The sequence below is a fragment of the Phascolarctos cinereus genome, unplaced genomic scaffold (assembly GCF_003287225.1).
Source record: "Phascolarctos cinereus isolate Bilbo 61053 unplaced genomic scaffold, phaCin_HiC Scaffold_1;HRSCAF=81, whole genome shotgun sequence".
NCBI lineage: Eukaryota > Metazoa > Chordata > Mammalia > Diprotodontia > Phascolarctidae > Phascolarctos > Phascolarctos cinereus.
The window spans coordinates 228,420,204-228,447,250 of NW_027555514.1; the positions used below are offsets into that span (position 1 = coordinate 228,420,204).

Sequence of the window (27,047 nt, forward strand, 5' to 3'; positions counted from 1 at the left end):
GCGGCCTCGCCGAGTCCTCCCGCGGCGGCAGACCGGGAATCGGCCGCACGGGCTGCCGCGGCCCGGGCTGGGGACGCTCGCCGGGCCCTCGGCCCACAGCGGGATCTCCGCCTCCCAGGGTGGGGGTGGGGAGACGGCTGCACGCGGCGGGCGGGGTCTGCGCTCCTGCTCCAGGCGCCATGGCGGCGGCGTTGGCGGCCTGAGGCGGAATGCGGCTCACGCGGAAGCGCCTGGCTTCGGCGTTCGTGGCCGCCTACTGCCTCTTCTCGCTCTACGCCGCCTACAGCGTCTTCTTCGGCAGTCGCCGAGACCGCCGGGGCGCGGCAACCTCCACGCGAGGCCTGAGGGATGGGACGGCCCCAGGAAAGAGTCGGCGCGGCAGCCGCGGAGGTAACCAACCCGCCCCTTCCCCTTCTTCGTCCTTCCCCCTCCCTCCATCCCTCCCTCTCTCTCTTCCTCTCTCTCTTCCTCCTTCCTGGCTCCCCCTCCGTCCCCACCCGGGGAGCCGGGCCCGGGCGGCGGCCCGCGGAGGAGACCGGGAGCGAAGAGCCGCCCGACCCTGAGGGGGAGGGAGGGGAGCTGCGAGGTCGGGTAGGCTTGGCCCGGCCCGACCCCTCCCTCCCGCGTTCGCGTCATTGCGGCCGTCTTGTCTGGCCACGCCCCCTCCGCCACCCTCAAGGACCCCGGGGGTTCCACGTGCGCAGAGCTCTGAGCTGGGCATGGCACTTAACCGCTATCCGCCTCAGTTTCTCCAACTTTAAAATTGGGATCATAATACCCTGGGCAATCACTTCACCCCCATGTGTCTGTTTCCTCATCTGTAAAATGGGGATTATAATAGCACCTACCTCACAGGGTCATCATGAGGCTCAAATGAGATATCTGTTTTTAAAAAAGAGAGAAATTAAGGAATGTGGTTTGAAAATTGTTCCTATCATGTAATCGTAGAATTTAGACGGGTTTGGGGAGGAAAGGCCTTTAGAAATTGTGTTTACCCCGTTTTACAGATGAGGAAATTGAGGCCATGAAAAGAAACCTGTCCAAGATGGCACTAGTGCTAAGTTAAGTGGCACAGTCAGGTTTTGAACCCAAGCCTGCTGATTCCAGGAAAGATGAGTACTCTGCATATCTTGGTCTCCTCTCCTGTGTTTAGAGCTAAATCTGGTGAATCATTGTCAAGCTAGCTAGGTTCTACCTATAATACAGGAGACGCACTTCTATTACACCCTAATGAGTTATCAGGAAGGATGGTCTTTCTTACAGTGTTTTATAACTAAGCATATTAAGATAAATGGAGTGAGGACTAGACCTGGGGAGATATTTTTCCCTTTGGACTCTAGTCATGCGGAATTTTACACCAGTATTTGAAACTTAGTTGTTTCTGTGACAGCCTGGATGTAGTATTTATACAGTTGAATAAATGTTACATTGTCTTTTTGAAGTATAGTGTTTTTATGCACGGGATTATACATGTAACAGTCGACAAGGACATAGTAAAACATAAATGTACACTGTTGATATACAACATCAGCATATTTGACAAGCCACTTTTGGAGAGGAAATCTATATTCCTTCCCCTTTAATTCTCAAGCTCTTTCAGACCTTAGAAATGTATCAAATAATGAAGTAGCTACTGCTTTTAAAATTTTAAATTGTACACCATTGTATTGAATCAGATTTTGCTTTTCATCATTTCCACAATAAACTATTAAAGTTCTGGTAAAAGTAGATACAGCCAATATTTAAATTGTTTGAAGAAAGCTACAGCTCAAGTAGTGTGAATTATACCTTAAAATTATGTCCTGCCCCTACATTAAAATTTCCCCTTAGTTATATACATTTTTAAGTTCCCCGTACCTATCCTGGTAATCTTTCATAAGGAATTCCTGAATCTGTCTCTGATAACCATGTTAACATGCTTGTCAATACTCTAACTTTTTAAAACACAGAACCTTCTTCTTTGACAAATGAGGAATGGAATCCCTGGGAAGCAGATGAAAAAATTGAGCAGCTTGCTTTGCAACATAGATATGAAAGTAATATTCAGTTGTTTGAGAAAAAGAGATCTCAGAAAGGAAAAATAGACCTCAGGGTACAGATCTGGGGCAAGGCTGCCATTGGTGAGTTGTATAAATTACATAGTAAAATACATCACAAAATAATTTTGCTTGTAAACATTATATTAAATTGGTATTTTTGAGTACATCTTATCTTCATTCTTGACTAGATTATTAAGCTCTTAAGAGTATATATGATATGGTAGTACTGGAAGTATTCTAAAAAATTTTTTGTTATTCTGAACTCAGCCAAAATCAACAAATGGGCACTTTCATATACACAGAAAAAACAACAACAAAAAGGATTTGGACACAAAACCACAAATCTCTCATTATATATCCAGCTTGTATTTTTACAAAATTCAGCATGTTAGTTGCAAAGCTGTCCTGCTTGTCTGTGTGTCCTGAAGGCCTTCTGTTCTCTTCTGTGCATTTTAAAAACTGCTACAATGACTTTTTTCTTGTTTTCCTTTTATTACTATAGTTGTTTCCCTTACCCTCCTAAGTTACTCCCCCAGTTAAAAAAAACCTTTTGACAAATAGGCATAAACAAACAAAATAAATCTGTATATTACCCATGTCAGAAAATGTTTATTTCAGTCTGAACTTTGAGTCCCCCACCTCTCTGTCAGATGGTTCTTAAGTCTTTCAAAGATGTTTTTCTTTACAATATTGTAGTAATTGTATAAATTGTTCTTTTGGAACTTACTAGAATTCTTTTTCAAAGTTCCCTTGCTATTTTTCAACTTTATATAAATATGTGTGTGTGTGTGTGTGTGTGTGTGTATACACAAAAGGTAATCAATATTTTCTCTTATGCACTTTAATAATACTACAATACTAGAATGAGTGGCAGTCTAACATAGTGGATAGACAGCTAGCTTTGAAGATATGAAGATCTGACTTCAAATTTTGCTTTTGACTTTTACCAGCTGGGCTCTGGCTAGATGTGGTACAGGCAACTTTCTAAGACCCTTACGTTGCTGAATTGTTGTAGATATGCATTAGGAGAGGGAGTTTCTCACACTGATGAAATTGTGTGTTAGGTCCAAAAAAAAAATTAGGGTATAGTTTTAGGGAGAGAAATACAGCATCATTATATTCAACCTAATTGGATTAACAAGTAGTTATTGAATGGCCAGTATGATATATTGGAAGGTAGCGTATTTTAGAAGAACACTGATTTTTAATCAGAAGACCTAGATTTTAATCCCAGCTTTATCTGGCCCTCGGCCCTTCTGAATTATCTCCTCTGCCTGCTCAGGAGATGTTAATACTTACCCACTTGGTTGTATGAGAGAAAAGTGTTTTGGTTTTTTTTCCTTTGAGATGATAACCTTCTTTAGGGCCGGAATCAACTTTTGCGTCTCCTCCACTGCCTAGCATCATGTTATGTATACAGTAGGCAACAATATTTGTTGAATGCATCTATCTTTTCTACATGTGTAAGCATTGTGGGCAACACAGAAATAAAATATTTGGTCTACACCTTCATAAAACTTACAGTAAAATTGGAAAGATTGGACTAAAAATACATAAAACAATATGGAACACCAAAAAGTGTGAAATTGAATGTTGATTGTGCACATTGGACAATAAATGCTGTAAGAGACTGAAAGAGATGAAGATCAGTTTGGATAGCTGGAATGCCAAGGAGGATAAGCATGGTTTGAGTGGGTCTTTTGATGGGCCTTGAAAAATGGTTAGGACTCGTATAAAAGAAAGAAAACATGGAAATGTAGTGCAGGTGAAAGCAAAGATATGGAAACATTAGGGTTTTTTAAAAATACATTTTTATTGACAAGTTTTTTTGTATATCACCTTTCCTAATGCATCTTTTCCCCCTCCCGGAGAGTCAAATTTACAATAAAAATTTTTTTTAATTACATAAAAAGAGGAACAAAAAAGTTATCAAAACTAACATATTGAAAAAGTCGGACATTATATACAGTGGTCCAAACCCAAGAAGGAGATAGGAGATCACTGAATGTGAAGAACACATGAGCAAAGACATGGAAGCTTTTGTTCTTTTTTAAAAAATTGTATTGATATTTAATAAAAAAAATTGATATTGATTTTAGTTTTACATCACCCTACATTTCCCAATATATCTTTCCTCTCTTCTGGAGAGTTATCCTTTATAATGAAAAATAAAAAAGAGGAGAAAAAGTTCAAAACTAACCAGTATATTGAAAAAGTCTGGTATATGCAGTGTTCCATATCAGAATCAGTCGTCGTGATTTACAGCACTCAGAGCTAAGAAGTACTTTGTCATATCTCTTCTCTGTCCAGTTTTGGTCATGAAACTCTAGTAACGTTTAGTTTGGATTATTTTGCTCTTTTTTATCATTTATATTATTATATTCATTGTATATATTGTTTTCTTAATTCTGCTTACTTCACTTTGCATTAGTTCATGTAAGTATTCCCTTGATTTTCAGTGTTCAACATTTCTTAATGTAATGTATGTATTTCTTGATGAATATAATGTTTCCTTACATTCATATGCCACAATTTGTTTAACTTTTCCCTGGTTGGTGGACACAGACTTTACTTCTAGTTCTTTGCTGCTACAAAAAGTGCTGCTATGCATGTTTTGTTGTATATGAGTACTTTATTTTTGTCACTGCCTTTCCAGTGGAGTCTGTGGCTCCCAGTGGAATATCAGGGTCACAGGGTATGGACATTTTAATCGCCCTCTTCATATAATTCCAGATTAGGAAGCACATTTTCTTAGAGGTTACCAGGGACTTTCCAAACCACAAATATAATATTCTTCTCACTCCCAAAGTTATCTCCATAGTCTCACCCATTATAAAATCTTGGATGACTTTAACATATGCAACAGAGAACATACTGTCAAAAAACTTTTAAGGCTCTATTTTTTTCTACTTGGCTAAAGGTTGGTTGGTTTTTTGTTCTGCTTTGTTTTTTGCTAGGCATTGGGGTTAAGTGACTTGCCCAGCATCACACAGCTAGTAAATGTCAGGTGTCTGACTCTGGATTTGAACTGAGATCTTCCTGACTCCAGGGTTGGTACTCTGTCCGCTGCACCACCTAGCTGCCCCCAGTTGGTTGGTTTTTTAAGCAACAAGAGATAACTTGTGCTTATGTTCGCATCTCTCAGTAAGCAAATTTGGAGTTGCTAAAATTGAATGTAGTGTCATCTTCTTATCCTTGACCCATTTTCTAATTCAGTATTTATACTTTAACCTTTAGATGATCTGCACCTATACAGTGGCACCTGAAATTATTTGTCTATAACCATTTCTATATCTGTCCTGTTAAAATGTAGACAATTTTTCTTTCTTTTTTTCTCCCAGATCATTCAGTAAGCGTTTATTAAGAGTCTACTCTGTGCCAGACACTATTCTAGCCTCTGCGCATACAAAAACAAAAGTTTCCCTGACCTCAAAGAGCCTATATTCTTTTGGTAGGAAACAATATGCATGCATATAAATAAATACAAATTAAATATAAGCTTATTTCAAAAGGAAAACCATAGCATCTAGGCTAGAGGATCAGGAAAAATTTCAAGTAGGTTACACTTGAGCTGAGCTTTGAAAGAAGCCAGGAATTCCAAAAGGCAGAGTTTAAGATGCTCATTTCAAGCAGAGGAACTGTCAACGGAGGTACAGAACAAAGGCATAGAAGGAACAGCAACAATACTGGTTTGACTAGACTGTAGATTTTGTCAAGAGAAATAACACGTGACAAACATAAAAAGGTAGATAGGAACCAGGTTGTAAGAGGCTTTAAATCCCAGAGGAGATTGAATTTTATCCTAAAGGCAGTAGGAAAGGAAGGAATCATTTCCCAAGGGGAATGACATTTTCAGACCTGTGCTTAAAGAATATCACTTTGGCAGTTCTCTGAATTTGGTACATATGAATCCTTTCCCTTTATCTGGCCTTCTCTGTGTTCTCTTATGTGGCATTCTATTTCCCATTCCCACACCTTGGTGCTGACTCTCTCTAATATTGGAGGTGTATTCCATGTCTCCCATACCTCATTGCATAGAATCCTCTCCTTTGAAATTTCAGCCCCAGCACTACCATAAAGCCTTTCATAATCCCCTCAACTGCTAATGCCCTCTCTCCCAAACAGCCTTGCACTTAACTACTTTGTATCTATTTGTATTTATTCTCCTTATATTTATTCTGTAACTATGTATCACCTAGTTGTCTTTTCTACTGGAACATAGGATCCTAGAGCAAATTTTGGATATGTTTTTAAGTTAAGCAAGACAGAACAATTTAATCACTTATGTAATGCCCAGTTTTAGATGTTAAAACTGTGTTCCACCCAAATATTCATGGGTTTCTATAGATGAAATTTTGATTATATGTTTTGTATATACTTGGGTGAATTTTAATAATTACTAATGTTGACTTTGTATTTTTTTAATAAGGTTGCCTACATTTTCCCTTTTATCTCCCTTTCTTTCTTTATAAAAAAGAAAAAGAAAAAGATCAAAGAGAAATAAAATTCAACAAAACCAATCAATAAGTAGGAAAAAAAATTGACATTTTATGTTCTACCCCAGTAAAACCACCTTCCCCATGACAACCTCTGCAAAGAAGTAGAACAATGGAGACTAATATTCTAATCCATAAAATAGTATTTAGAATATTAGTAATGTTGAAACACTGATAGGTTTATTTTTAGTATGGGGCTTATTTTAAGCAGTTACTAATTGGTCCTCGGTTATGAAAGTTCATAAAGAAACAAAGCAGAAGAAATGTTTCTCTAGCTAATTGAAATAAATAAGTAAATTTAAAGTACTTTCCTACATTAGACATTGCTGTATTATAAATACACACTTATATGTACATATCCATATATGTATGTATGTACATATATAAATATATATATATGTGTGGTGTTTTTTTAAATTTTTCTGGTTACCAGGACTTTATCTGTGGCAGCATATTTTTGAAGGCCTACTTGAACCTGCTGATGTTACTGCTCAGTGGAGAGAAGGAAACTTAAAAGCAGGAAGAACATATTTCAGGTACTAATTGTGCAACCTTTTAATTTTTAATTGTGTTACAGCACCATTTGTTTTTAAAGCAGGAACAGAGTTGGTTAGAGGGCAATATATTTATTTACCTAAATTAATTTTGATTCAGTCTACTTACTGTAAAGAAAATGGAAATAAGCATCTTGGATAAGAAATTAATATTTAAAATGGTGTCCTTGGACATTTTGTTGAGAAATTTTAAAACACTGGTTATTTTTAAATTACTAGTTAATTTTGACAAGAAGACAAAATGGCACTAAATAAATCCCAAAGCATGTTGCCTAATCTCATATACCTGTTGCATTTTTTTTTTGGTTTTGTTTTGGTTTTTTTGCTTTTTGGTTAGGCAGTGGGGTTAAATGACTTGCCCAGGGTCACACAGCTAGTAAGTGTTACGTGTCTGAGGTCGGATTTGAACTCAGGTCCTCCTGAATCCAGGGCCAGTGCTCTATCCTCTGCACCACCTAGCTCCCCCTGCCTGTTGCATTTTAAAGATATATCTTGACCATGTAAAAAGCATACCTTGAGCTTTAGATATTGTAATGTTGAATCTTTGGGGCCTTCTTAGAGGGTATAGGTGGAGAAGATATCTTTTTATTGGCAGAGTATTTTAACATAGATACTTTTGAGGTTAACATGGAATTTTTCTTTTTTGTCCCCTTCTTATTACAATCATGTTTATTTTTTTAAACCAAATAAATCAGTATAAAGGCTGTTACTAACATTCTGAGACCTTGCTTGTTAAAACGTTTTATACATGAACTTTATTAGATGATTTCAGAGGTTTGGAACATTGAGTTATGATACTCAGAGGGAACCATATTATTCCTTTATATTCAGTAAAACCAATGTTTTTGTTTAAGTTTTTTAAAGTTTTTGTTTTGTATATCCTTATCCATGACTTTATGGGAATTGTTTTATTCCTGGAAGATTTTTAAAATGAAGAGAGTTCCACAATTTTTCACTCAAAAGAATTTAGCAAAAATTGTATTGCTTGTGAAAATGTGAGCCAAAGATACTGTGTTAGGTTTCTATTTCTTCCTCACCGATATCAAGAAACAATTATATTTAAATACTTAATGTCACTTTAATTTTTATTGCCAGTTAAATTCTTTATTATACATTTTTGTTTGCCTAAAAGATTTTTTCCATGTGTATCTTTTTTTAAAAAATCTCACTTTAAAAGCATCAAACTTTTTGTTAAATTTAACAACAAGGTAGCTATAAAATTTTAGTTTTCCTTATCTAGGTATTGCATTCACCTCCTTGTCTGCATTGTCATGCTCTTGATGCATATTGAGTTTGCAGTCCATGAAAACTGGTAGGTTTTTTAAACTGAATGCTTTTCTGACCATTTCTTCCCCATCTTAGACTTTTTCAGTTGATTTTTTTTAACCCAAAGTAGGTCTTTGCATTTATTTCAATTTACATTAATCTTCTTAGAGATAGCCTATCATTCTAGTCTGTCAGGATCTTTTTTGACCCTGTCATCTAACATGTTAACTCTCTCTCTGGGCTTTGAGTCATCTGAAGATTTGATAATCATCCACTTTTTCTTAGAAATTTGAATATGTGCTCATCAAGTAGGAATTTTCTATACCACTCTGTATAGACTCTTAAAATTTGTGGCACTGTTATTTTGGTACTGTCAAAGAATTGGGCAAGGTTTATTAGCTCTCATAAGAGAATATTTCTGTCCAGTGCCATGGTTGAAGAGGAAGGGAATCTTTCCTTCCAGGTGGTGTTTAAGAGGGCCCCTCTACAAAAGGCTTTTCCTCTAGTGAGTCATTGGGGGTAACCTTTAGTTCTGAAAGTTTGTAGCAGAAGCACACAAGCTTTAATGGATAGTCCTTGTGGAAATGCTTTGCATGTGATCCCAAGCTAGGGCTCCAGGGTCCAGCCTGTCCAAGGGCAGAGTCCTCTGTGGTACCTTACTTATTCCCCTTCCTTGGCTTCTGTTTGTTCATTGATGAGAGTCGAATTACACAAAAAGAGGCAGAGAGTAGTAAGGATAAGTCTTTTAGACCATCAGCTTTAAATATGAGGTCCTTATCTAATAACCTGTGAATTGACATACATTCAGAGGAATGGATTCATGTCAGTATGGACATTCAATTCATTTCAATCCATGTAAGCTAACATTTAGGAAATACCTACCTATCTTTTTTTCTTTCCAATAAGAATATATGCCCTTGGATCTCACGTAGCACTTTGCTTTGTAATATTGTATGTTATAATTATGTGTCTTTCTTAGCACCCTACTAGATTGTAAAATGCATGAGGGAAAGATTTTTATCTCAGTTAAACTTTGTATCTCCCCCAGTGCCTAACATAGTGCTCTGCATGCTTTACTTTTAAGAGGCTGTTGAATGAATATTGAAGATCTGTATTGAATTCAGTCTTGTAGAACTGAAATTATATAACCTTTAAAACATTGGATGATCAGGCTTTATATTTTTATAGTGTTCTAGCTAATATGTATGTCAGACTCATTTCTCTTCCTTGTGAATATTTTTTTTAAAAATACCTCAATCTAGTAATACTTAAATTGCTCAGTGAAGGTTGGCTGTCCTTTGTTGTTAGAGCTAGGAAATAATATGTATGGAGCAAATTTCAATTTCCTCAATTCAAGAAAAGAGAAGGGAAAAAATAGGTCACAGCACATCAACATTATGAATTGCTTTGAACAAAGAAATTTAAGTTGTATATTATATACAAAGAACTTTGGGAACTGAAAAAGGAAACCTTGGAGAGAAAAAAGCCTAGGGTGTTAAATTACTGGAGAAAAATCAAAACAAAATGAAACTATCATATTCACAGTAGGAATATGCTTTTGAGAATTAGTTAAAAGCAAGAGTTACCAAGATGGCCACTAAAAGCTTGTGAAAAAAATATAAATGAATTATTTAATTCAATTAACAAATATTCATTAAGTGCCTAATATGTATAACTGTATTAGATGCTAGGAACTCAAAGACAAAAATAAATCTGTTCTTGTCCTCCAGGAGTTTGTATTCCGTGTGTGCAGGTAAGTAAATGTAGGAGAGAACTCTTTAACAACTGAAATCAGGAAAGTTTTCACAGAGGTGGTAGCATCAGGACTGAGCCTTCAGGGAGGAAGCTGATGATTGTAAAAGGGGAGAGTACTGTCTAGGCAGAGGGGACAGACAACCTGTGAAAAGACACAAAGACAGAAGGCAGAATGTCTTGTTTAGGGAACAGTTAGTGGTTCAATTGGGCAGGAAAGTTTGAGTACAAAACCGTAATGTAATATTGTCTGGAAAAGTAGAGGGGAGCCAGATAGCAGAGCAGTTCAAATGTCAGGCTAAAGATTTTTTGTTTTATCCTAGAGGCGATGATAGGGAGCCAGTAAAGATTTTTGAGCAGGGAAGTAACAGGATTCCACCTGTGTTGTGGTTGCATAGAGGATACGTTAATGAAGTGGGAGCCTGAAATTAGGGAGACTAGTCCAGAAGACACTGTAAATAGTCCAGGGTGAACGTGATGAGTGCACAGATTGGCTAGTAGCCACGTGGTAGAGTGAGGAGTAAGCAAGAGATAGTATGGCAGTAGAATTCATGAGACTTGGCCAGTTAAGTAGCCAAGATATGGGGATTGGATGACCATGGAGAATGCATTTAACCAGATCAATACTAGAATCAAATAAGTGAAGAAAAAAAGCTATCAGCTTTATAAACATGTTCTTTTTTTCACATTATTTGAAAGAATGTAAAAGAGAACTTGTTTTAGAAAAATACAATAGTTTTGAAAAAAAATATTTCTTTATCCGATTGGACCTTTGCAATTTCAAGAGGTATGCAGCACAAGTTACCATAACTGAGGATAGTTTCTTTAGAAGTAATATAGTATCATATAAGAAAAGACCTTTCTAATTTATCCATTCCCTGATTTATCTAATTTATCCATGTCTCTGAATAATAATGCTTAAATCATAAATGCAGATTTTTAAAGTGTAGGGTAGTAACTATAAAGTACAAGCTTTGCCTCAGATAAGAGAGGAAAACAGTGCATCCACTTTTTGTTAAAACTACAAGTGGAACGAAGCATGTGCTGTCTGAATATAGTTAATGTAGTAATTGGTTTTGCTGAACTGTTTCTGTTGTTGTTTTTTAATCTTTGTTACAAGGGAAGATACTGAGTAAGAAAGGAGGAGGGGCACATTTTGAAATGAATGCAATGTAAAAGCAAAGGGCACCAGTAACACTTTAAAAATAATTATGTATAGGGATTGTGAAGAATGACCAAAAGCATGGAATGTTATCATGTAAGACTTTAGAATGTCAATAAATTGAGAAAACTGAAAGTCAGGAATTAAGTCAAATGAAATAAAGCCATTGAGAAAGAGAACAAGGGAATGTGAAAATAAACAAAGATAACTCCATATGTTTATATGTAGGGTCATGGCATGACAACCCTTGAAATAAAGAAAAAGATGTAAAGGCCCTCAACCCTGATCTTCAGTAGCAACCGTAGAAGATTGGCAGAAAGGAAGTAGAATGCCTCTCTGCCTTAACTATTGGTACAACAGACTTTTGTCTAGTGACAAACAATCAACCTGCTGTTGGGAAAATTTGGGCCACATCAATATTGGCATTCTTAAGATAAATAAATGAGAAGACAAAAGAAAGTCACATAAACATGGAGAGATGATTCACAGGGTCTCCTTGGGGAAGTAAGCGTGTTATGCTCCAAATTACATCAGTGTCATCCCTAATTCTGTCTTCTTTTGCTTCATTTTTGGAGAAACTTTCTCCAAAACACTGTCTCGACTCTTTGTATTCTTAACTCCCCTCTGGGATTTTTCCCTTTTGACCATCCCTGTGTAATTTTTAATGTCTCCTTATCCACCAACTCCCTACTACTTATACACATGCCCAGATCATGTCTCCCCCCCGCCACCCAAAAAACTTTACCTGATCCTACTATCCCCTTAACCTACTATCTGATTACCGTTCTCCCTTTCACAGCCAAAGTCCAAAAGGAAAATCTTTCTATACTCATTGGTAGCACTTTCTCTCCTTCTGATCATTTCATAATCACTTCTTGTTTTGCTCGCAACCTCATCACTTACCTAAAACTTCTCCCTACAAGTTACTAGTGACATACTAATTGCAAATCTGGTGGTCTTTTTTCAGTACTTATCCATCTTGACCTCTCTGCAAAATTTGACACTATTAATCATCCCCTCCTTCTGTATATTCTCCTCCTGGGTTTTTATGATGCTGTTCTGTCATGATTCTCTTCCTACCTGCCAGACAAAATTCTTCTTAGTTTAATACCAAACACCAAATTGAAGAAAACACACAGTAGACCTCAGCTGTCTGTAGTCTACACAGTTCTCAACCTCTCCTTTCAGCAGAGTCTGATCTTACTATCAGACTGCTAAAGTATATTTTATTCAGCATTTTACAAGTCTACAGAAAGTAGTAGCATGAGATTTAGCTCATGAGGAATAAAAAAAAAGAACAGCTAGACAGCTCCTTTGACTATTTCTCCAGAGCTTAAGCGAACATAGCATTTCACCTATCAGAACTTCTCATAAGTTGAGTAGACTCGTGATAAAGCTAGTCATACAAATATTGATGATATCTGTGTAACACATCCTCCAAGGTATGTTTATTAAGCACCTACTGCATGCTACCCACTAGCAATAGTATGAAGTAGAATTATAGAATGAATTCTGCTTGACATTTTCCTCTACTTAAGCATGTTGTATTCGACGAATTAACCAAAAAAAAAAGAAAGAGAAGAAAAGAAAGGTCACATAACATATTGAATAGAGAGCCTGTGTCAGAGTCAGTACTACTTGGATTCAAGTCTTACCTCTGACATTTACTGTGACTCTTCTCAGTGCCCAAGTTAACTAGAGCTAAATGATAGGGATAAATGGGCCATCTGTATCAGTATAAGGAGTTTCCATAAAAATCATTTAACTGTTACACTGTGTTGAGGATAGTGCCCTAAAAGCCACACATGTGCTTTGTTGTGGATTACATCATAGAATTGGCTCATGCTGGGGTCATTAGGAATAGACTTAGTAAAAAAGATCTCAGTAATAAGACATGGCCTACAAATGCTACAAGTTGAAATCAGTCTATTCAAACGAGAGAATAGCGCTAGAAAATAGGAAATGATTGGGGTGGAGGAAGCAAAAATGTGGATCTTATCAATGTTTCCTAAAAAAAGTTATCAATTAGTACAGTCTCTCCAAAGAGGAAGCCAGAAGAGCTGGCTAAAAACCATTTTAGCCTTTTGATCTCCTTCCTAAGTAGAGGGAACTGGCAGCTAAGGGAAACACCAGTTTAGAAAACAAACTCATTTGTAAAACCGTATAGGATCATGGCAGTTTATGTGTGATATTGAAGTGTTGTATAGACAGATGGCCTTAGAACCAGGAATATCTGGGTTCAGGTTCTGACACATATTGGCTATGTGACCCTGAGCAAATTACCTCACTTCTCTGTAACTGTAAGATGCAGAGAAGGTGTGGACCTTCATTGGTAGAGGGAATTTCTTCACCTGAGAGTTTCCTGTATCAGTCAAGTCACTGGTCAAATTGCCCTATCTCAACCCCATTGCAATTTAAAATAATGAAAAGGAAGGAAGAAAAAAACACATCTAAAGACAATTCAGTGTGAGACTCAACTAAACTAATATTGCCCAGAGAGTATTTCTAGAAAATGCTGGCAAGAAATCGACAAATCCTAGAAAATGGAATAGAGCTTTTATTTCCATTTTCATCACCAATCATGCTGGAACTCCACTTTTGAACCCTGAAACTTCAGGCCCTAGTGTGATCTACAAAGAAGTGGAAAGGTCACTTAAAATAAAAAGTTGAGAAAAGTGGTTGGATCAGATCAAAGAAAGAACCAGTGCGGGTGGTGACACAATTTCTAGAGTATTAAGTGATTATTTTGTACTATATCATGGAGATTCGAAAAGGTTAGGAAAAAAATGACCAATAATATTCTTACTGACAAAGACATTAATAGGTACTAGCCTGTGTACTTATCTTCTCATCTTTATAAATCACTATAAAAATGTTCTACATAAATATCAAAGTCGTCCTTGAAAATATGAGAAGGGAACAGCTTTTGTTCAGTTGTTTTTCAGTTGTGTCCAACTCTTCATGACCCCACTTGGGGTTTTCTTGGCAAAGATACTAGAGTGGTTTGCCATTTCCTTTTCCAGTTCATTTTACAGATGAGGAACTGAGGCAAAAAAGATTTAAGTGACTTGCCCAGGATCACAAAGCTAGTAACTGTCTGTAACTGGCTAGTAACAGATATGGATTCAGGAAGATTAGTCTTTCTAACTCCAGGCCCGGCAGTCCATCCACTGTGCTACTTAGCTGACCTGCTGGGGAACAACTAAGCTTTTGCAAATGATTGTCTACATTAAGCCACATCTTTAGAATCACGCACTTGACTAAAAGTTGCAGAAAATATAAGATTCTGTTGTGCTTATTGATGACAAAAAAAGCATTTGACTTGGTAGGGTAGAATGTTATCTTGAAAGCACGCCTCAAACAAGGAGTCTCTTATGCCTATTTTAAGAAGGATTTCTGCAATGACACGTTAGGGGTACTATTTTCTTCTCTTAGGGTAAATTAAGCATATGCTTCCCTGGCCACTTTAGAACATACTAAACTGAGCAGCAACTATGGGAAAACGAGGATTTAAAATATAAACTATTCCTAGGTTAGGCTGTTAGATCATTTGCAGTTTACTAGGTCTTTTTCATATGAACTCTTGTCTGCCCTGCCTCCCTTATCCTGTTCTTGTGCAGCTGACATTTTGAAACATGATTTAAAACAAAATTTCATAGGGATCCATATAATTAGATTTGGCTCATTATTTTTTTAATTTGTTTTAATCTTTTGGGATCCTTATTCTGCCATCCAACTTGTTAGTTATCCCTTCCAGCTTCATGTCATCTGTAAATTTAATAAGCAAAAGTTCTATGAAGTCATGTTTTTACTTTTTTTTTTTCATTTAAATTTCTTCCTTTTGTGGACATGGGTTGGGGAGGGAGTTGAGGTTAAAAGAGGTATTTGAGTGCTTTGTGCACATCTGCCCTTTGTACAGCTAGGGTTTATACCTCAGTTTCCTAGCCATCGAGACCCAAAAACTAGAGTAGGGAGAGCCTAGGGCATGGAATTACCTAGAACTCTGGAACCAGGGGACCTAGTTCAAGAGCTAGAGAGCTAGGCCAGGGCTCCAGGCATGAGAATCCAGGATGAACAGAAAACAAGAACCGAAAGTGATGCATTGACCTAAAAAAGGTGAAAAGCTTAGCCAGAGGCTAAGCTGTGAAATTCACCTGAGTCACATTTCACTTTTCCAGTTCTTATGAATTGATTATAATTTGTTTTGAGTTTAGTTTTAATTATTTTGCTATCATTTAAAATTCAGTGATTTTAAATAGTGTGGCTAATTAGTAGCCATAACTACAAAATGAATTACATTTTTGACAAAAGTTTTGCAATTACTGAACTGTAGATATTTTAACTGAGAAACTGTGGGAAATTGGCTGGCCATTGGTTGCCTTCCTGTGCAAATATAGCTATGTAGTTATTCAGAGTCTTTATGTTGAAAGGTTCCCAGGACATTCTGATATTTAATATATTTTTTTTTACTGATGTTGTTAAAATTATTAGAGAGACAGTATAGTATAATGGAGAAGGAACTACCCTTAAAGCCAAAAAGACTTGAGTTTAAGCTCCCCTCTGACAAATACTACCTGTGTAAATGGGGCAAATACTTTAATTTCTAAATGTTCTCGATGTAAGCAACTCTCCAAGATAATGAGGTGCAGAGAAGATTCCAACCTGCATTGGTAGAGGGAATTTCCTTGCCCACAGAATTCCCTCTACCAATGAAATAATATAGCTCCAGTCTGTATCCCAAAGTAAAATGTAACTTTTTTTAATTATTAAAAAAAACCTTCTACCTTAGTATTTATGATTGTGAGTTTTTCTTCTAAAAATGTCAATACCTAGGTTTTCTGTTTTGTAGATTTTAAAATTCCCTTTTCTAAGTTTCCATTTTTCTTATTCTGAGTACATCCCAAATTTAAGATAATTATAAGCTCCCTAAATTCAGATTACCTAAGGACTTTTTGGATACCTACATCTCCCTTTTCCTATTCTCTAAACATCAATATTGTACTAAGAACAAGAAAAAAAAGAAGTTTGAAATTTCCTGAATTTATGAATAAATGTATTTATGACTTAAGGTCAAACTTGACATATCCCAAACTTAACATTTCATCATGTGCCTCTCAGCCTCTATGTATCTGTAAATTGTACCAACATTCTTTCAGTCATCTAGGTAGGACTGAAAAAATAGAGCCATCTTTGACTCTTCTCTTTTCCATATTGAAGCTAGATAAAATCTCTGCCTAGTTTTAAAGACTTTTCATAATCTTAGTCCATCTTCTCCCTACCCAACTCATTTTCTGCTTCTTCTGTATCCTCCTTTCTAATTCGATTGGTCTTATTACTAATTCACATTCTCATTGTTCACTTTTCTTTTCCTAAAATGTCCTCTCCAATGCCCCATGTCCTGGCCAGTCCTCATTGATTTCCCACTTATAATGCAAGCCATCACTTATCATTTAATTATATATTCTTGCTTCATATGTTTGATTTTTGTCTTTCTACTAGATTGTGCTCTCTTTGAATTCAAGGACCATGTCTTTTGTTTTTTAAATAAATCTGAATTTTCATGAATACAAAAAAAAAGTAGAACAGGCAGAGAAGATTTTATGTAAAACCACAAATCACTGCAGTTTGCTTTAAAAAATAAATTATAAATTCAGCTTGTTACTTTCAGAGTTGTCCTACTTACCTAAATTTCCCTTTGAACTTCCTTCTCTTCTCTTCTGTGCACTTTTAAAATGTTTCTATGACTCTCTTTTTATTTATTTCTTCTTTTGGGGAGAAAACACTGTTACTAGCCCTCTCCTCCCCACCCACATTTAGAAAAAGAAAAACAATTCTTGTGACAAATAAGCAAAACAAATCTATGCTTGCCGTGTCTAAGAATTTATACTTCATTCTCTATTTTGAGTCTGTCACCCCTCTGTCAAGAAGAAGGGAATGTGCTCCATGATCATTCATCAGCATGATTGATATACATGATTGCATACATCAGAATTCTTACATTTTTTCTTTGTAGTATTACTGTGTAAATTGTCCTCCTGTTTCTACTCACTTTGCGCTGTGTCAGTTCATACACGTCTTGTGAGATTTTGCTGAAGCTGTCTCTCTTGTCACTTCTCCTTCCTTATCCTCCACAGTATCAAGAGCATAGTCGGGGGGCTCAGGAAACACTTGTTGATTGGTATAGTGATAACCTAGCTAGTTATTAACAGAGGGTCACAGTTCTTTCCATTCTTTCCTGTGCCTAGCTGCATTGATTTCCAAATCCTCATTATCTATGTATACCCATCCTTTCACTCTAGATGTAAGGTGAATTTACTTTCCCCCTACAGTTTTACTGGAAACTTGTTGTAAGTGAAATTCATTGTTCTGGCAGTTTTCTATGGTCATTTGGGAGGAAAAAAGGAAAATTGCTAATGCATTCATGAGCAATTAATACCAATAAGAAATGAATAAATCATTTTTTTTTATATGCATGCGAAAACATCCTCCATGATATGGACAGATAAAACAGTCATGTCTTTCATGTAACTTAAAAACCAAATTGTTTTGATTTTACTTTCTACAAATCCATTCTTCTTTCTTTCCTTCCTTACTTCATTCTAAGACCTAATGTAGCATATCTTTATCTTATTTAGTTAAAAGTGAAATGTTAGTAGGTAAATATCTTTACAAACAATTATTCTTTAAGAAGAAATGAAATAAAAGTGTATTCTACAAAATAACTTGGTGGTTAAGACTAGGGTTAAGATATTAATCAGATCAGTAACAGTAAATATTTTTAATGTTTTTCCAGCTATCTTTAGTCTTACAGAAAGGTAGTCATATTAGCTAAAAATTCTGCACATACAGAATTATTGAGTTATTCCTGTTTTCCCTTTCTGAATTATGTTAGATACTATATATAAAACCAATCCACAACATGGTTCTGACCCTCTATATACTTATAGACCTTATGTACCATATAGGTATAGAATGCCTAATGCATAGCCACATTAGGATATGTGTGCACAGATTCCACAGGAACATACATTCATTGTTTGTTTGTGCTAGATTTTTAAAAAATAGTATGTGATAGCTGTTTCTATAAGCAAGTGCCCAACTGAAAGGCAGAATGAAACAGTGATTCAATGGCTGGCCCTGAAGTCAGATAGATTGAGATGTCCTGCCTCAAATACGTAATAACTTTGTGCTCAAAGGCAGTTGACAGTCTCTCTGCACCTGAGGTGGTTTGGAGGCTATCAGTTACATAGGAATTGCTGATTCTCATCACTGGAGGGAATTCCCCACCCCCCACCTCAAAGTCCCTAAGTTAAGGAGACTGTAGTAGATAGTCCCCAACTTGGGAATTGGTTATGTTTTTAAAAGTTTTTGTATAAGTATTTAGAATGCATTTACTGTTAGAATTATAAATTTTTGTGACTAGGGTCCCAATGCCAACCCACAAAAACTTATATAATCCATCATGTAGCTGAACTATAATACTGTAAAACCAAACCATTTGTCTTCTCTGACAAAATGGACTTTTTTTTTTTAGGCACTGGGGGTAAGTGACTTGCCCAGGGTCACACAGCTAATACGTGTCAGGTGTTTGGTCTGAGGCCAGATTTGAACTCAGGTCCTCCTGACTTCAGGGCCATTGCTCTATCCACTGCACCACCTAGCTGCCCCCCAAAATGGACTTTTCTTGGAATAGACCTCTTCTTCTACCTGCCAAGCAGTCCTAGTGAGAGCTCACCAAGCTCCAAACCAATGGCTCTGGGGTCTGGAGCAGGGTAGGGAGGAGAGGGGAGAGTACAGAAACCCTTGTGTAAGGAGCAGGATAAGGGCTGTAAAGTCACGAAGGTATAGAAGAGGAGAGAGCCAACTTCTGGCCAGTGGAAATTCCCAGGGATACCGACCTGGGCTAATTAAACTCCTTAGTTGTTACCTTTCTTTCATTCTTCGGGCCACGAGGAGTGACCTGCCTTTTTCCTTGTCTACTTCTGTCAGACTGGGGTTCGAAGGTTCTCTACTGTGTGTGGATATGTCAAAAATTGTCTCTGTTGTAAAATATTCTTGATTTTCTCGTATTTTTCATATTAATAAGTAGTCAGAAATGTTAGTAGGTCAGTGAACTTTGTCTATATCACAGTTCCCTCTTTTTTCTTTTTTTGACCTTCAGGATTTTAGAATATGTGATCTCAGGAAATATATAACAACTTATTTTAAGATGGATTGAAGGGGCATTTAAAAGTATATGTAATGCCTTAATTCATTGCTAGGAGGTTTTCTTTCTGATGATCAATCTTTGTTACTGTCATCTAAGAAGTGGAAGGGCTACAGTCTGTTGCATCAGAGGGAACACCACTATGGAAAAATCTCAGATCTTTTGAACTTAAAGAAGAAAAGTAATAAGTTCAGCTAAACTCTAGTTGAAAGTCATTGGTAAGGCACCTTCAAATGTGAAAATGGTGTACATTTTGCTCTTTATCTTGATACCTCTATAAGTACCTAGAATAGTCTTCTGCATGTAGTAGACATTTAATAAATGCTAATCAGATCATTAATTACATTTAAAGAGATACCTTTAAAGAGCAGTCATTATCTGTGATTTTCTACATTCCAGTAAAAATGCTCGAGAACTAAAAAATGAAATCATACAGGTTATTTACATTACATAGATGAGCAAAAACTCCAGCATTTTCTTGGCCTAAATTCAACTTTTCCCCCCAAACTAAATTAAGTAAAATTGATTTGTGAGTAACGTCACAATTGTTATGTGTATGTAAGTCTAAAAAGGCTGTCCTGTAAAGCAGTTATCCTTATCAGGTCAGTCATAATCAGCTATTCAGTTGAGGGCTAGTAGGTGCCAACACACGCCTGTGCATGCATGCACATGCCCACACAAACACATCCACGCTAATACAGTTTGCAAGGATTTCAAGCATCAAGCTGTGAGGAAAGTGGCTTGTAAAGAGGAAGGGAGAATGACTTTTAAGATCCCTGAGTCTCAGAGCTTTAAGTGACTCTCTCACTTGGATACACAGAGCCTTCTCACAGTCCACGATCATCCCAAAGAGCCAGTAAGCTGCTCCATGACCTTGCTCTCACAGGTGGTACAGTGAGTAGAGCACTGGACCTGGAGTCAGGAAGACCTGAGTTTAATCATCCTCGACACTTACTAGCTGTGTGACCTTGGGCAAGTCACTTAACTTCTGTGCGCTCAGTTTTCTCAACTGTAAAATGTAGATAAATAATAGCACTTACCTCCCAGAGTTATTGTGAATATCAAATGCGATAGTAATTGTAAATCACTTACCACAATGCCTGGCACAAAATAAGTGCTCTATAAATGTTAATTATTATTATGGTTGTTGTTACTATCCTCACAGCCTCATTTTAAAGACCCTCTTACAGTACATGGTTCATATACTTTTTAAAAATGTTTTTATTTTTGCATGCATTTATTATCTGTCCTTGACATTGTCTCCTCTCCTCCCCTTGAACAAGAACAACAAAAATATATGAAAAATAAAACTGTCATCATAAAAAGGAATAGTCCTACAAAACAAACTCTCATATTGGCCATGAATGGAAATATGTCTTTCTCTACATTTTAAGTTCATCACCTCTCAGGGGCAGCTAGGTAGTGCAGTGGATAGAGCTCTGGTCTTGGAGTCAGGAGGACCTGCATTCAAATCCAGCGTCACACACTTAACACACTTGGTAGCTGTGTGACCTCGGACAAGTCACTTAACCCTGATCGCCTCAGCCAAAAAAAAAAAAAGATCATCACCAATATGTTTTGTCTTCAGTCTTCTGGACCCATGGATTGCATTAATCCGAGTTCTAAAGTCTTTCAAAGTTGTTTTTTCTATAATGGTGTCATTGTATAAAAGGTTTTCCTAGTTCTGCTTATTTCACTCTGTAATGTTTCGTGGAGTTCCAACTAGTTTCCTCCGAAACTGACTTTTTCATCATTTCTTATGGTACAACAATATTCCTTATTTCATATACCATAATTTGGCCATTTCCCAGTAGAAGGATTAGTTTCCTTAGTTTCCAATTTTTGTTTACTATGAAAAGAGCTACCATAAGTATTTTTGTACATGTAAGTCCTTTTCCTTTTTCTTTGATCTCTTTGGGGTATAAGCCAGCTAGTGGTGGCAGAGTCAAAGGGCACACACAGTTCAGTCACTTTGAGAGCATAGTTCCAGATTGCTACCAGAATGTCTGGACCAATTCACAGCTCTGCTAACAGGGCACGTGTATGTCTGTTTTCCTGTAGCCTCTTAAACAATTATCACTTCCCTGTATTTGTCATCAGATGTGTGTGAAACAGAAACTCAAAGTTGTTTTAATTTACATTTCCCTAATTAATAGTAATTTGAAGCATTTTTCATATAGTTTTTTTTGTAGTTTTTCATATAGTAATTGATAGCTTGGATTTAATATACTTCTGAAGTTGATTTTTTTAACTGATGTGCACAATTTTATAATTGTCCCTATTAAATTGTCTTATTAAATTGAACTCTGTCTAGCCTGTCAAGATCTTTTTGAATCCTGACTGTCACACAGTGTTTTAGCTGTCCCTCCCCTCCTTTCTGTCTTTTACAAATTTGATGACTATTCCATTTATATTTTATCCAAATCATTGATAATATGTCAAGCTGCAGACACCAAAGCACAGACCCCTAAGACACTACCGAAGAGTCCTTCATTGGCACATCAGTCCAACCACAATGGTCTTCTTACTGCTACTCACACATCACATTCTATCTCTCATCTCTGTCTGATTCCTCAGGCTGTCTCCCATTCCTGGAATGCATTCCATCTTTTTAGAGGTTGTTAGAATCCCTCATTTCCTTTGTAGCTCACCTCAAATGCCACCTCCTACATGAGGCCCTTCCTGGTTTTCCCAGCTTCTAGTGTCTCTCCTCCCCTTCTTCCATCCCCCCCAAATGACTTTATACTTATTTTGCTTGCATACATATATATGTATAAATGTCTCTCCAGTAGTATATTAGCTCCTTGTTATCCCACTGCCTGACACATAGAAGGCACTCAGTAACTGCTTATGAAGACAGGTATGTGTCTCTGCTTTTGACCTTCACACTTAATATTCTGGGTGCTTCTTTTGCTTAGTCTGTGATCATTTGGCAGCAGTCTGCAGCCAGACCCCGTCATTTAAAGCTTGGCTTCAAAAGAACATGAATTGTACAATTATAGGAAAGATTTCCATGAAGAATTGGGCAGAATTTTGACAAGATTTTCCATGAAGATTAAATGTCTTAACATATCCAGATGTCAAGTTCCTTTGTTCTAATGTTACAGCTTCATCACTGGTCCAGCCCTAACCCCAGGATACTTTTCAGTTGAGGTGGATTATGTCGTGCTTGTTTTAAATGGAAGAGAAGACACAAAGATCTCTTTCGCCACACAGTGGTTACTCTATACAAAAACTTTAATAGACACTCGGAAACTCCAGCACGTTGCTGTTGTCTTACTTGGAAATGAACATTGCAACAACAAATGGATTAGTCCATATCTTAAAAAAAATGGAGGCTTTGTGGAAATACTTTTTGTAATCTATGATAGCCCCTGGATTAATGGAGAAGATATTTTCCAGTGGCCCTTAGGGGTAGCCACGTAAGTCTAAAATGTAATCACATTGTCTTTCAGAATTGAATACTTTAATCTTTATGCCATTAAAACGAAGATTATGCAGTCAACTTTGTTTAAAGATTTTTCAGAACAGGAAAATTAGTTATCTGTCTGTGATCATTAGGGACAGGTAAAATTTACAGAAGCACATGTATAATGTATATCTGATTGCTTACCATCTCAGGGAAGGGAAGGATGAATAGAAATTGGAACTCAAAACTTTAAGTAAAATATTTTAAAAAATTTTAAATCTAATACAATATAATTAATAAAACACAATAGTAAGAGATATATTAGTATGGTAGGTATTAGTATATTATAACATGGGGCCTCCTGGTAACCAGTCATGTAAGATAGTGCTGGCATTCTCCTTATAGATTAATCATATTACACCAGACTTTTTAGGTTTTAAAAAATATGATTTGTCTCTGGTTTATCCTAATCCACGTTAGAAATATGCAACAGGTTTCTATTATATTTTCTGGAAGGGTAAGGAGTCAATCTGAAAGCCATCTTATATAGTTTTTGTTGTTGTTGTTGTTAATAGCAATTTTTGAAAACTAGATTAACTAGCAGAAAGAATTGTTTTTTATCATTTGGAGAGGCAATGTGGTAGAAATAACACTGGTCTGGAAATCTGTTTCTTCTTTCTACTCTGTTTCTAGTTCTTTGACCGTAGGCAGGTCACTTAACCTCTCTAATACTCAGTTTCCTCATCTGTAAATTGAAAGAGTTGGTCTGGACCAGTGATTCCCAACTGGTGGACCCCAATCCACAGGCATCCACTATCATTATTACAAATCTCTGTGCACCCATGCACTATCATTGCTTTTCTTTATTTAGCTCCAAAAAAATACTCAGTTTGACATAGTGTAAGAAGCAAAATGCCTTCTATTGACTGAATAATGTCAAGTGTATAGATATTACTATTTTTCAAATGCCATTGTGATTAACAGACTACAAGTTAATTTAAAAGTGTTCACGAATTCATACCAACTTTTTATGATAATGTACTTTTTTTTATTTTTGCTTTTAGGCAGTTGGGCTTAAGTGACTTGCCTAGGGTCACACACCTAGTAAGTGTCAAGTGTTTGGTGTGAGGCCGGATTTGAACTCAGGTCCTCCTGACTTCAGGGCCAGTGCTCTATCCAGCGCCACCTAGCTACCCCGATAATGTACTTTTAATTTACAGATACTCACAGTACAACTACTGTGGATATTGTGAAACCTGAAAAGGGAGTCCTTGTATACAAAAGTTTGGCCTAGTTGCCCTCTAAGCCTCCCTACCAGGAAGCATGCTGGGATTACACACAAGTCATTGTTGCAAAGCTTTGAATGTGACCTACACAACAAATGTAGATTAGTAATGGGAAGTATAAAAGGGAAATATAGATGCACCTTAGGTAGATAATCTTTCTAATATAGAAATAGCTGTCATTAACATATATAATATATAATACAAATATATTAGAGATTCATATAATATAATAATTAACATAATGAATATTAATATTCACAAACATGAGTAATTTGTTTAAGATGATTTGTCAACATTTGGTTTGTAAGAAATGACAATTCAGATTATGTACAAAAATAATTCCTAATCTTTCAATCTACATTTCATTCCTATTTTGAAATGCAAGATGGTATGATATATTATGCACTAATTTGTATGTTTATTTTTATAGATACAGAAATTTTCCTGTGGTGGAACCTAGTTGGTCATTGTTGCATGATAAGAGATCATTCTTGTGTAATTTCTTAGGAACTATTTATAAAAATTCATCAAGGGAGACTCTAATGGACATTTTGAAACATGATAAAAACAATAAGTTGTGCTGGATTACAGCCAGAGAAGAGTAAGTTCTGTTTCCTTTGCATATTCCCTTAGTTAACTAAAGTCAGGCAGAAGGATTTGTTAACCTGGGCATTCATGGAGGGTTCACAAGAAATAATCACTGTACTGTCAGTATAGTTTATCTGTAGAAAAATACAATAGTATCGAAGCTTTTAGAAGCATCTTACAGAGACAAGGTAGGACTTTAAGATGGGCAAAGAAGCTCCATTAGGGTGGACTTGGAATAATACTGGCAGTCAAAGGCAAAACCATTTCCCAGAGCTTGGCTCAGTGGCATTTTCTAGGTTAATTTGACATCCTTGAGATGTGGAATGCCAGGAATATATGGTGTTCATCTCATTGGCATTCATCATGCTATTTCAGGATTCTGTAGCTGACACTACATCAGTTCCCTCACAGCTTCTGTGAACTCAGTGCCCCCAGTACCTTGTAATTGGGAAATGAAGGATAGGAGCAATTAGCAAACATAGGAGGAAAGAAAAACTGATAGACCAAACTTCTGGTTGCTTCATTTAACACATCCTAAGTGTCAAATAAATGGTATTATAATGATTCCAAGAATTGTGGACCATCTCATATTTTTTGCATGGCAATATGTGAATAAATATTTTAAGGAGGAAAAACCTAGAACAGTCCATGAATATCAATGTAAGATTCTCATTTCAAAAATTTTAGAATCATTTTTTAAAATTTGTTTTTGTAGGAAATTGGAGTTGAATTGTCTGATTCTCTTCTTTTAAAAAAAAATCCTTCAGTAAAATTTAGCTAGAAAAAAATTTATTATTGTACTCTTGATTCCAGACCTTCAGGAAGTTTTAATTAAAATTATTTTAGTAGATATTTTGTTCCAGACTATCAAAGTCTATTCCCAGTTCAGCTTTTAAAGTAAATTTAGTATTATATATGAATAGTACAGTACTCTTTGAATCAGTCATGAGGGAAAAATATGAAAAATATATTTAAATATTAGCCATAAGAGTTTTTAAAAAGCTATTGGATAAAAAGATTGGTAATTATAATATCTGTAGTGATAGTCTCAAAATTTTACTTTTTTATTATGGACTTAAACATCAGCAAGTCACAGTGCTTTTATTTCTTTTTAGATAAGATTTTTATTTTCTTATTTACCAACATATTCTTTTTTAACCATTTGTAGTTCTTGATATTAAGATATAATCTTTTCTTCTGAAGAATAGAATTAGTATGGAGTGAGAATTCACATTCCTTTTCTTATTTTCTAGGTGGAAGCCTCAAGAAACAACTGAAAGTTTGAAGAACTATCAAGATGCTTTACTTCAGAGTGATCTCACGTTGTGCCCTGTAGGAGTAAACACAGAATGTTACTGAATTTATGAGGCTTGTTCCTATGGCTCCATTCCTGTTGTAGAAGATGTAATGACACCAGGCAATTGTGGGAATGCATCCACATCTCCTAGCACTCCACTGCAGCTTCTTAAGGCTATGGGGGCCCCCTTTATCTTCATTAAAGACTGGAAAGAGCTTCCTGCTATTTTAAAAAAGAGGAAAATATGAGCTTACAAGAAAAGATTGAAAGAAGAAAAATACTGCTTGCGTGGTATCAAAACTTCAAAGCACAGCTCAAACTGAAATTCATTAAAACTTTAGAACACTCTTTTTTAATGAATGATAACAAAGGTTAGTTGTTAATTTGACCTCAAAGTTCAGATATGAATGAAAATGTACTTTTCAAAACTTTTAGTGTATGTGTGTGTTTTTAAGGAAAAATGTGTTTTGTAGTTTACAGTTATTAGACTACTGAGCATTGGGTGCAAAGTTCATCCTGGGCTTCCTCATGAAGCTTACTCTTCCTGTCTTCAAACAGGAAGTAGAATTAAATATTTTCTCCAAAATGCTAACTGTCTCACCTTTTTCACCCATTTTATAAAATTCCATGGCTTTTCTGCCTGGGCTTACCCTCTCTCTTTTTTAAATACATACATACATACATATATATATATATATATATATATATATATAAACATATATATATATATAAAATGCATATGTGTATATAAAGAGTGGATATTCAAGTAGTTCACTCTTCCTGTCTTCAAACAGAAAAAGGAATTAAATTTTTTCTTAGGAATTCTAACTTCTTCTCACCCTGTTTGCTCATTTTCTAAAATTCTGTGGTTCTTATCTTGAGGATGCCTTTTCTGACCTTTTGGATATGTGTATAAATGTATATTGATTTATGTACCACACTCTTCCTGTCTTCAAACAGGAAATGAAATTAAAATGTTTCTTGGATTCTAA

The 27,047-nt window shown here is 36.2% G+C and overlaps 1 protein-coding gene across 1 annotated transcript; it reads left to right on the forward strand.

Moving 5' to 3' along the window:
• RXYLT1 (ribitol xylosyltransferase 1) lies at window positions 1-27,047 on the forward strand. Its single transcript, XM_020990182.2, is given in 8 exon segments — window positions 1-390; window positions 1,950-2,120; window positions 6,969-7,071; window positions 8,330-8,401; window positions 22,583-22,897; window positions 24,601-24,771; window positions 26,012-26,283; window positions 26,286-27,047. Coding segments are annotated over 8 exon segments (1,431 nt in total). The 5' UTR covers window positions 1-209; the 3' UTR covers window positions 26,432-27,047.